A 12,571-nucleotide genomic window follows, 5' to 3' on the forward strand; every position below is an offset into this window, starting at 1 on the left:
ACGCCATTCTCCTGCCTCAGCCTCTCAAGTAGCTGGGACTACAGGCCCCTGCCACCACGCCTGGCTAATTTTTTGTATTTTTAGTAGACACGAGGTTTCACCATGTTAGCCAGGATGATCTTGATCTCCTGACCTCATGATCCGCCTGCCTCGGCCTCCCAAAGTGCTGGGATTACAGGCGTGAGCCATTGCACCCGGCCTGTACTACGTTCTTAAGATAGAAGTGCTGACAGTTTTACCCTGCTGAAGACAACCTCCCTAGTCTTGCCCAGAAGTGGGCAGCACAGGTGGACAGTGATTCTCTCTGCCTTACCATGTAGTATCCTGGAAGCAGCTTCTGCAGAAACTCCGCCTCTTTATGTTGGACTGTCTTAATAATGAACTCATCATCACTGGACACATAGAAAAGGGAACCACTAGCTCCAGAGCTGCAGAGTTCAATCAGCGGCTCACTGCAGAGGGAATACTGGGGCAAACAGAGAAGAACTAAGAGATTTAGACACATCAGGGCCTTGTCCAACATAAAAATCACCTACAGACGCAATTCTTTTCTAAATAAAAACCAGAGCGAGACTGTGGAGAAAAGGGGCCTTCCTTTGGGAATATCCCTCTGATACTGGAGTCACAGGGTCCTGATATCCAGATGCTTACCAAGTAATCATCAGGCCGGATACCAAATAGCTCCCGGAAGTAGCGGAAGGCAACAGGTGCATAGGTCTTGAAACGAAAGTCATTGTAGTGATGAGCAGGGGTCAGGTTGCTCCCTTCACTGTGGGGTTAAACAGAGGTAGCCATAACTTGCCAGTCCCTATCATCCAGAAAATCTACCTTGCAAAGACACTCAAGAGTCACCTCATGGTCGGGGGAGTGGGGGAATACATTCTTCCTAAGAGAATCAGGGCCCTTAGATGAGTTACTTAGTGAGACAATGGCACAGCATGGACAGCAAGACATAAGAATAAGAAGGAATCATACTGCCTCCTATCCAATGCATGAGATTGTTTTTTACAGGTCAATCCATAGGACAGAGGCTAATGGAAGCATCTAGAGGATAGCATCTGCTCTCCGAACTCTCTAGTCCCACAACACCCTGATTATAACCAGGTTAAGAATTGGACACATGCCTAAACTGTCAGACCTGAACCCCTAAAACTGCCCTGGGCTGATTTGAAAAGGCCACATTTCCAGGACATGCTCCTGAACATTAAACTCTACCTGGGGAAGAAGATACTCTCCACCACGTAGAAATCTTGCATGAGGACATCACGCTCTGGTTTGGTACTCAGGCTCCCCACAGTGTGGGTAATGCCCAACTGGATGGCACCTTTCAAGGCTGATGAGGTTGTCTGAGAAACAAGAGAAATTAGAAGAAAATTCCTAGTATAAGTAGGACCATAACAATAAAAATTCAGAAGGGAGAAGCTAGAAGAAACACTTTAAAACAAATGTCCTTTAGTCTGAGCAATAGTTTAGATAAAACTGGGACAATCCAGTCTCCCCATCCCTATGCTGTACTCTGCAATTAAGCTTAGTAAAGATTGGAAGGACAGTGAGGATACAGAGTAGCAAAGCTGGACTCTCTGAGCCAGCCTCAGCTAGGCAAGGTGCTCCTGTTGGCCCACCTAAACAAGAGTTCCATATCTGTATTTGGAAGACACATAGTATTGACAGAACATTGTTAGTTCCCACTCCTAAGGTTTCTGCCCCCAGAGTGTATCTGGAGCCCTCTAAACATTTCCTTCATCTGATATAGAATGTAACTAAAATTAACCAACATTCCTGGGTTTTTTTGTGGTTTTTTTTTTTTTTTTTTTGAGAATGAGTCTCGCTCTGTCACCCAAGCTGGAATGGGTACAGCAGCGTCATCTCAGCTCACTGCAAACTTTGCCTCCCCAGTTCAAACGATTCTCATGCCTCACCCTCCCAAGTAGCTGAGATTACAGGCATGCACCATGATGCCTTACTTATTCTTTATATTTTTAGTAGAGATGGGGTTTCACTATGTTGGTCAGCCTAGTCTCAAACTCCTGACCTCAGGTGATCCACTTGCCTAGGCCTCCCAAAGCTCTGGGATTACGGGCATGAGCCACCATGCCCAGCCCTAAAATTAACTAATATTCTGATCTGACTGCCTGGTGGCAGAAACTTTAGTCCTCTAAGGAAGAGCCTGACTAGTGTCTCAAGGACAAAAAGGTGGGGTGGGTGCGGTGGCTCACGCCTCTAATACGAGCACTTTGGGAGACGGAGGTGGGCAGATCACTTTAGGCCAAGAGTTCAAGAACAGCCTGGCCAACATGGTAAAACCCTGTCTCTACTAAAAACACAAAAATTAGCTGGGTGAGGTGGTATGCACCTGTAGTCCTGGCTACTCGGAAGGCTGAGACAGGAGAATTGGTTCAAGCTGGGAGGTGGAGGCTGCAGTGAGCCAAGATCACACCACTATATTCCAGCCTGGGTGACACGGCAAGACTGTCTCAAACAAAAGGACAACAGTGTGGTAAAAGAGCTCTTAACTGAAGAAGAAAGCATGAAAGACAAATTATTTCTGAGAGTAGTATTCAGATTTAGAATTATCAAACTACGGTCAAAACACAAATGCAAGAGCCCCACTCTTACAATCCAGGATTCCAAGCCCGTGGGAAAGTATCGCATCATCTAGACCTTTGTGTCTGATAACAGTACCAACCAGGTACACATGGCTATTTAAATTTAAGTTAATTTAAATTTAAAACTTATTTCCTCAGTCTTACAAGTGTGGCTTTTAGCTACCATATTGGATAGCACAGATACAGCACATTTCAATCATCGCAGAAACTTTGATTAGACAGCTTTGCTCTATTTGCCTCATCCCCAACCTCCACCAGACATTACTTATATTTCTACTTGGTCCTCAATGGGCATTAAATTACAACTAGTTTTGTTTGTTTTTTTGTTGTTTTTTTTTTCAGACGGAGTCTTGCTCTGTCGCCCAGTCTGGAGTACAGTGGCGTGATCTCGGCTCACTGCAAGCTCCGCCTCCCAGGTTGACGCCATTCTCCTGCCTCAGCCTCCCGAGTAACTGGGACACCAGACGCCTGCCATCACACCCGGCTAATATTTTGTATTTTTAGTAGAGACAGGGTTTCATCATCTTAGCCAGGATGGTCTTGATCTCCTGACCTCATGATCCGCCTGCATCGGCCTCCCAGAGTGCTAGGATTACAGGCGTGAGCCACCACGCCCAGCCTACAAATAGTTTTCTTAATGTACAAATAGGTCAAAGGAAAATAAATTATTACTGTTGTTTTTAAGTGTCTGCCTCCCCAGTTAGAATAGAAACTCATCTTTTTATTTCAATATTCAACATATAAAAAGAGCTGGCCAGGCGCGGTGGCTCACGCCTGTAATCCCAGCACTTTGGGAGGCCAAGATGGGCGGATCACGAGGTCAGGAGATCGAGACCATCCTGGCTAACACGGTGAAACCCCGTCTCTACTAAAATACAAAAAAAAATTAGCCAGGCGTGGTGGCGGGCGCCTGTACTCCCAGTTGCTGGGGAGGCTGAGGCAGGAGAATCACCTGAACCCAGAAGGCGGAGGTTGCGGTGAGTGGAGATCACGCCATTGCACTCCACCCTGGGCAGCAAGAGCAAAACTCCCTAGAAAAAAATAAAGTAAAATAAAAAAGCTAAATAAGCCAAATGTGGTGGCTGAGGCCTATAGTCCCAGTTACTCTGGAGGCTAAGGTAGGAGGACGGCTTGAGCCCAGGAGTTCAAGGCTGCAGTGAGCCATCAACGCACCCACTGCATTCCAGTCTGGGCAACAGAGCAAGATCCCATTTCTCTTATTTATTTATTTTTTTTTTGAGACAGAGTCTCCCTCTGTTGCCCAAGCTATAGTACAGTGGTGCAACCTTGGCTCACTGCAACCTCCGCCTCCCGGGTTCAACCTATTCTCAGGTCTCAGCCTGCCGAGTAGCTGGGATTACAGATGCCCGCCACCGTGCCCGGCTAATTATTGTATTTTTATTAGAGACAGGGCTTTGCCATGTTGGTCAGGTTGGTCTTGGACTCCTTACCTCAGGTGATCCACCTGCCTCGGCCTCCCAAATGCAAGATCCCATTTCTTTCTTTCTTTTTTTTTTGAGACGGAGTCTTGCTCTGTTGCCTGGGCAGGAGTGCAGTGGCCGAATCTCAGCTCACTGCAAGCTCCAACTCCCCAGGTTTACGCCATTCTCCTGCCTTAGCCTCCCGTGTAGCTGGGACCACAGGCGCCCGCCACCTCACCCAGCTAGTTTTTTGTATTTTTTAGTAGAGACGGGGTTTCACCGTGTTAGCCAGGATGGTCTTGATCTCCTGACCTCCTGATCCGCCCGTCTCAGCCTCCCAAAATGCTGGGATTACAGGCTTGAGCCACCACGCCCGGCCAAGATCCCATTTCTTAAAAAAAAAAAAATTTTTAATGAAGAGCTCAGTAAAAGTAATTGGCATGAGCCTCACAGCCCATTCTGGGGACTGTCAGGTCCTTGACTGAGAATGAGTCAGTCCACCTCTGCTACTTGGGACAATGAAAGAGAGAACGAACACAAAATTTACATAGGCCAGAAATATATCTCCAAGAAATCTTCACACCCCATATCAGACAAACTACAGATGCTAAATGGGAGACTGAACACTGTCCCTCAGGAAGCCTAAACCATCTGCAAATTAGTCCAAAACTCAAGAATTTGGATCCCTCAAGGATCCAGGATGCTTCTGTTTTCCCTTCACCAGCTCACTTTCCACTTTTTCACTATTACTGCTCCTTTCCAGTCCATTTGATATTCAGAGCTCAAAAAAGCAGATGTTCTAGGTACTATTCGCCAGCTAAATGACTGTCTTTGTGGGGAAAAAAAGGAGACAAGACATGGTCAATCACCCCTGTGACTCCAGCACTTTGGAAGGTTTAGGCAGGAGGAATGCTTGAGGGCAGGAGTTTGACACTAGCCTGTGCGACACAGTGAGATCATCTCATGAAACTAATTTTTTATTATCCACATGTGGTGGTGTGCACCTGTAGTCCCAGCTACTCAGGAGGTTGAGGCAGGAAGATCACTTGAGCCAAGGAGTCGGAGGTTACAGAAGCCTCCCGCTACCTGCCTATGATCATGCCACTGCAATCCAGCCTGGGTGACAGATTGACACCCTGGCTCTAAAAAAAATTAAAGAGGAAAAAAAATCTGACCTATTGCCTATATTTGTATAAACAGGCTGGGCTGGGACCTGGCCCTCTATTGATATATATCCAGCAATGGAGAAAAAGACAGAAAGACTGTGAGAGACATGGCTCCCTATGGTAAGATAAGAATGGTTTTCATGGCCTTCTTACATATTTACACCTAACAGGGAAACCCAGTTTCTTCAGCTCAGTAAAATAGCAACCAAAGCCAGATTTGTTCACTAAAAAAAATTTTTTTTTTTTTGAGATGGAGTCTTGTTCTGTCACCAAGACTGGAGTGCAGTGGCACAATCTGACCTCACTGCAACCTCCACCTCCCAGGTTCAAGCGATTCTCCTGCCTCAACATCCCGAGTAGCTGGGACCACAAGCGTATGCCACCTGGCTAATTTTTGTATTTTTAGTAGAGACAGAGTTTCATCATGTTGGCCAGGCTGGTCTTGAACTCCTGGCCTAAAATGATCTGTCTGCCTTGGGTTCCCAAAGTGCTGGGATTACAGACCTGGGGCACCGTGCCCAGCCAAAAAAATTCTCATTTAAACATTCATATACACAAAGGAGACAATTTACCCTTTGAGAAATAAATTCTAAAGTCTAAGCTGTATTATGCGCAAAAGCTTAGGATACCAAGAAACAGGACAGTCAGTATGTAGAGAGTAATTTCAAGGAGACTGAGTTCCCAGAGTAAGCTGCTGAGCTCCTGGAGTAAGATGAGAAGGTTCCATCCAGACACACCTTTTTGTATGTTGTCTCTCCTGAGGAATCAACACTTCGATGGCCTATTTTCTTGATGGGCATGCCAGAGGCATAAGGCACCTAGAAGAAGAGTCAAGACTGTAATACAAATTCCCATGTAAGATACCAAATGGCTACCACAATGATGTATCAAAATAAACTGAAACAATATACTCTTTCTAGATTAAAAACATTTTACAAAACCTTCAGAAGATCTATCCCACACAAATATACAGCTATAATGTTGGTTCCCAATGAATTAAGTGGCTAAAATATCACAGAAGAAAACTCCAAAGGACACATATTTTCCCTTTGGTCCTCAGAAGACACAGAAAATAAAAGTGAATATTTTTATTCTTTATTTTTTTGAGACTCTGCACAGGTATGAGCCACTGCACCCAACCAAAGGTGAGTATTTTTAAATACTAGCAGAAACATAGGTGGGCGATGGCCAGGTGCGGTGGCTCACGCCTGTAATCCTAGCACTTTGGGAGGCTGAGGCGGGTGGATCACGAGGTCAGGAGTTCAACATCAGCCTGGCCAAGATGGTGAAACCCCTGTCTCTACTAAAAACACAAAAATTATCCAGGCACGGTAGTGGGCACCTGTAATCCCAGCTACTCGGGAGGCTGAGACAGAGAATTGCTTGAAACTGGGAGGCGGAGGTTGCAGTGAGATTGCACCACTGCATTCCAGCCCGGGTGACAAAGCGAGACTCTCTCAGGGAAAAAAAAAAAAAGAAAGAAAGAAAGAAAGAAACATAGCTGGGTGCTGTGGCATGCACCTGTAATCTCAGCTACTCAGAAGGCCAAGTGGGGAGGATCATTTCAGCCTAGCAGTTTGAGACCAGACTGGGTAACATGGTGAATCTCCATCTCCAACTAAAATACAAAAAATTTGCCTGATGTGGTGGCATGCGTCTGTAATTCCAGCTACTCAGGAGGCTGAGGTGGGAGAATCACTTGAATCCAGGAGGCAGAGGTTGCAGTGAGCCAAGATCATACCACTGCACTCCAGCCTGGGCAACAGGGTTCGACTCTGTCTCAACAAAAAAAAGAAAAGAAAAGAGGCCAGGTGCAGTGGCTCACACCTGTGATCCCAGCACATTGGGAGGCCAAGGCAGGTGGGATCACCTGAGGTCAGGAGTTCAAAACCAGCCTGGTCAACAGGGTGAAACCCTGTCTCTACTAAAAATACAAAAATTAGGCGAGCATGGTGGCGTGCACCTGTAATCCCAGCTGCTTAGGAGGCTGAGGCAGGAGAATTGCCTGAACCTGGGAGGCGAAGGACACAGTGAGCCAAGATCAAGCCCAGCCACTGTACTCCACACTGGGCAACAGAGCAAGACTCCATCTCAAAAAAAAAAAAAAAAGGCAAGAAAGAAGAGAGGGAGTAAACCAGTACAGCAGTCTAGAAAGCTAGAACGTTATCCCTAAGAGCCAAGATGCCAGAGCAACAGACATGAAATTACTCTTCATGATATCAATATGCATTAAGTTAATAAGCCAGAAGGCTGAGAGACCAGTGGAAACAGGATGTCACAGGGTTTTTTTTGACAGGGTCTTGTCTCTGTCACCCAGGCTAGAGGGCAGTGGTGTGATAATGGCTCACTGCAGCCTCAACCTCCTGGGCTCAAGCAATCCCAAGTAGCTGGGACTATGGTGTGCACCTGGCTAACGTTTTATTTTTTGTAGAACCCGGGTCTCACTATGTTGCAAAGGCCTGTCTCGATCTCCTGGCCTCAAGCAATCCTCCCACGTCAGCCTCCCAAAGTGTTAGGATTACAAGCATGAGCTACCGTGACTGGCTGGATGTCCCAATCTTAAGACCTGATATTCAAGTTCTATTCCTTCAGCCAAGGCCCTTAGTACCAGAAAACTCTCAGTATGTCACCTGACAGATGCTGGAAGATGTTCTGAGAGAAGGCTTCAAGTCCCAGGTCAAAAGGGCCTGCATTCTGAGGCCCATTTCACAAAACCCAGGGGAGAGGCAAGAAGTGAGAAGAGGGTTAGGAAATACTCCATGGGAAGAAAGTTGAGCAAACTGATGATATTCTGGACAAAAAACAGAAACTTGGGAAACTAATAGTTTCTGCATAGCTCAAAGAAGTTCTTCATATTCATCGAAGGTATGTAATCAGGAGGCCATAACAGCAAAACTAAGAAAGTGAGCTTTAGTGTCAGACTGCCTGGGTTTGAATCCCAGCTTTACTAATCCCATTTAATAACTATGTAATCCTCACTTTCTTCATCTGTAAAACAGATAACAGTATTTGCCTCACTGTAGTTGTTCGCAGGATTAAATAAGAATATCTTAAAGGGCACTTAGGTACCGTATTTACTTTTTGGTACACGTTGCATTTGGTACATTTAAAATGCTCAATAAATGTGAGATATTGTTAATATTTAAAATAAACTACAATAAAAGTTGAGTTGCATAATTTCTAGCCTACCAATGAGATGTAAGAATCCTGTTTAGCTTCCAAGACCTAAGTAGATAAAAAATAAAAATGTCATAAACAGGTTCCTTCTATCCCAGAATTAAAGTTTTAGTAACCATTGTATCAATATGAAACTCACCTCAGGTGCCACAGGTCTCTTGATTCCAGATGCTGCTAGGAGGAGAAAAAAAAAAAAAAAAACACACACACACAATCATAAGAGTGTATCACACATTCACATCTCTATCAAGCACACTGAAGGCATCAGAGTTTGAGTCAAACTAAACATGAGTGTAAACTCCTGCCTCTTGCTCAGTGATACCAGATCCTTTTGGATAGCAATTTTATATGTCCCTCTCTCCTTCTCCATACTCACATAGGCCTTGTGCATATTCCATTTTTATTCTAGCCCCCTGTCTTACTCAAATATTCATATTTCCTCTGGGAAATATCACTTTTTTTTTTCTTTTTTTGCCAAGCTGGAGTGTAGTGGCATGACCTCAGCTCACTGCAAGTGATTCTCCTGCCTCGGCCTCCCGAGTAGCTGGGATTACAGGTGCCTCCCACCACATCCAGCTAATTTTTGGGTTTTTAGTGGAGGTGGGGTTTCACCATGTTGGCCGGGCTGGTCTCAAACTTCTGACCTCAAGTGATCCATCCACCTCAGCCTCCCAAAATGCTAGGATTACAAGCATGAGCCACCGCACCTGTCCCTTTTTTTTTATTTTTATTTTTTAGATGGAGTCTTGCTCTGCCGCCCGTTTTTTTTTGTTTGTTTGAGACAGAGTCTCGCTCTGTCGCCCAGGTTGGAGTGCAATGGCACGATCTCGGCTCACTGTGAACTCCACCTCCTGGGTTCAAGCGATTCTCCTGCCTCAACCTCCTGAGTAGATTACAGGCATGTGCCATCACGTCTGGCTAATTTTTTGTATTTTTAGTAGAGACGGGGTTTCACCGTGTTAGCCAGGATGGTCTCGATCTGCCGACCTCGTGATCCACCTGCCTCAGCCTCCCAAAGTGCTGGGATTACAGGCGTGAGCCACCACACCCGGCCTTTTTTTTTCTTTTTGAGACGGAGTTTTGCTCGTCACCCAGGCTGGAGTGCAATGGTACAATCTTGGCTCACTGCAACCTCCTTCTCCCGGGTTCAAGCAATTCTCCTGCTTCAACCTCACGAGTAGCTGCGATTACAGGCGCCCACCACACGCCTGGCTGATTTTTATATTTTTAGCAGAGATGGGGTTTCACCACATTGGCCAGGCTGGTCTCGAACTCTTCACCTCAGGTGGTCCACCCGCCTCGGCCTCCCAAAGTGTTGGGATTACAGGTGTGAGTCACTGCGCATGGCCAATTTTTGCATTTTTTAGAAGAGATAGGGTTTCACCAACTTGGCCAGGCTGGTCTTGAACTCCTGACCCCGTGATCGACCTGCCTTGGCCTCCCAAAGTGCTGGGATTACAGGCGTGAGCCACCGTGCCCACAAGAGCAAAGTTAGGCTCACAGCAAGGTTTAATTTTCAATTTACGTAGACCTTCGTGAAATTCTAATCATCATCTCAAAGAATACGGTTCCTGCCAAAACCCTCAGCTGTCCCATCCCCCAACATACCCACATGCTTGTACACACTAGCAACTATGGAATCTGATTCTCAATGAGGTACTCTGCATGCTTTCAGTTGAAAATAAAAATGCTGATTCTAGACTCTTTGGTCAGCGCCTGGCCTATCCTCTCCTCTTTTAACCCAGAGGAAAGGGTTTAAAAGAGACCAGGTAGAACCAATAGCCAGCATCTGCTTCTAGTCTCGTAGTTACCACCCAGAAAGTAAGCTCCTCTGTATACAAAAAGTCACTGAATAAAGTTAAACAAGGGAAAAAAAGCAGAGAAGTAATTTCAATGTAGAGTGGCTTTGAAGCTTTCTTACTCCCTAAAAAGTTCTCCTTTGCTACCTTTCCTAGTTTTATCACACAAACATGTAGCTCTAGGGCTGCTACACTCTTGCAAAGTACCTAGAATAAAGATAAGAAGATGTTGCTCCATGGAATTTTGGTGCCAACTGCTTAGCTATCTGCGACTGCAAAACTGGGACTAATTCCAAGAGTATGCAGAATGATGATGCTATTAGAGTCTAAGTAATAATACTCAGACCAAGTGACAAAGAGAGGAGCAGAATCAGGACACAAGACCTACTACTTTCTTCCTTGCCTAAAGTTTTGCCCCTGTGGCATACAGCAGAGATCCAACCTACCAAGGAACAGAAGAGAAAAATATCATACCTATTTTAAATCCAAAAAAAGGAAAAAAATATATATATACACACACACACACACATATATTAATTTTTTTTTTCCTTTGAGACACGGTCTCACAATGTCACCCTGGCTGGAGTAGAGTGGTGCAATCTCTCTGCTCACTGCAGCCCCTACCTTCCAGGCTCAAGTGATGCTCCCACCTCAGCCACCTGAGTAGTGGGGACTACAGGCGTATACCACCATGCCCAGCTGATTTTGCTTTTTTTTGCTATTATTCTTTTTTGGAGATATGAGGTCTCACTATGTTGCCCAGGCTGGTCTCAAACTCCTGGATTCAAGTGATCCTCCCACCTCAGCCTCCTGAGTCGCTGGGACTATCAGCCTGCACCACTGCACCTGGCTGTTAGCCAGACAATTTTTAAAGAGAATGAGATTCATCCCTATGGATAAAACCAGAATACTGTTCAAAAGAAAATGTTTTCTAGTGTCCTTGTGAAAAATACTGTAGGTATACATTATCATTTTGGAATCCATACCCATGATTTATATATATCATTATCATTTTGGGTAGGGAGACAGCATTATAAGTTTATTCTTCCCTAGAAGAAAATATTTTATCTGAGAATCTTGACACCTGCAGCCCCCCATCTAAGGCAAAACTCTCAAAGGGCATTATTTGAATGTCTTTATTATCATCAGTCCACACTTGGAAGTGTGGCATGTACGATAAGAGAGGAGAACCTATTATCCAAGAGTGGGTATATAGGTGATAGCTTGGCTATAAATGCTGATAGCTTGGCTACAAATGCTACAGAGAAGGTCCTAGGCCAGCTTCTCCACGCTGGCTCAATTTTAATATATCTCAGCCTCGGTTCAATGCAAAATTATTCCTGCTTTTTTCTCCATCACTCAGGCATCTCCACATTCTCTCATTTCTCTTTAATGCTGACTATTAACACTAAACTGCAATGCTGATATATTTTTAGAAACGTTATTTCTCTCCTATGACCGAACAACTTATGTTTGTATAAACACTTTGGAAACTTACAAATATATCTCATTTGTTCCTCAAAAAATACTACAGGGTTTGGAAACTATTTTAATTAAGGATTTCAGGAGAAATAACCAAATATAATGTGCGAAACCTGTTTGAGTGCTGATTAGAAAAAAAAAACCATAAAAAGACATTTCTGAGAAAAGAGTTTTGAGAAGAAAAGTTAAATATTAATTTTATAGATGTGACACTACTATTGTAGTTATATTATACTCTCCCATCCTCACCTCTAAAAGATTCCTTAAGTGTATTAATACGTTCTGAAGTATTTAGGAATGAAATCCCATGAGGACTGGGCTTGCTTTAAAATATTCCAGGAAGGTAGAGGTAGAAAAATGAAGTATAGATGCAAGAAGATTGGCAAAATGCTGCTATCAAAGTTAGGTGATAGGCCAGGCACACTGGCCCACGCCTGTAATCCCAGCACTTTGGAAGGCCAAGGCAGGTGGATCACCTGAGGTCAGAAGCTCGAGACCAGAATCGCCAACATGGTGAAACCCCATCTCTACTAAAAACACAAAAAAATTGGCTGGGCAAGGTGGCGGGCGCCTATAATCCCAAATACTTAGAGGCTGAGGCAGGAGAATTGCTTGAACCCAGGGAACGGAGGCTGCAGTAAGCCGAGATCACACCACACCATCACACTCCTGCCTGGGCGAAAGAGCAAAACCCTGTCTTAAAAAAAAAAAAAAAAAAAGCTAGGTGATAAGTACATGGAAGCTCATTATACTATTCTCTCTACTTCACGTGCATCTGATGATTGTATAATGTAAGTAAAGGAAAAAAATACCACAGAAGAAAACAAAACAAGTTTGGATAATCAAACTTCTTAATCTGAGCTTTTTTTTTTTTTTTTGAGACGGAGTCTCACTCTGTCACCCAGGCTAAAGTGCAGTGG

General features: G+C 44.5%; 1 protein-coding gene across 1 annotated transcript in view; it reads right to left on the minus strand.

Annotated features, from left to right (window-relative positions):
• PIP5K1A (phosphatidylinositol-4-phosphate 5-kinase, type I, alpha) overlaps nt 1-12,571 on the minus strand; it is a 66,339-nt gene that overhangs the window by 23,978 nt on the left and 29,790 nt on the right. The window contains exons 2-7 of the mRNA XM_011973659.1: nt 8,510-8,544; nt 8,383-8,418; nt 5,931-6,011; nt 1,216-1,346; nt 652-769; nt 314-466 (exon numbers count right to left, since the gene is read on the minus strand). Of these exons, the coding sequence (XP_011829049.1) occupies nt 314-466; nt 652-769; nt 1,216-1,346; nt 5,931-6,011; nt 8,383-8,418; nt 8,510-8,544 (554 nt within the window). The remainder of the gene's footprint in view (nt 1-313; nt 467-651; nt 770-1,215; nt 1,347-5,930; nt 6,012-8,382; nt 8,419-8,509; nt 8,545-12,571) is intronic.

This window comes from Mandrillus leucophaeus, unplaced genomic scaffold (assembly GCF_000951045.1).
Source record: "Mandrillus leucophaeus isolate KB7577 unplaced genomic scaffold, Mleu.le_1.0 Scaffold139, whole genome shotgun sequence".
In the NCBI taxonomy this organism is placed as follows: Eukaryota; Metazoa; Chordata; class Mammalia; order Primates; family Cercopithecidae; genus Mandrillus; species Mandrillus leucophaeus.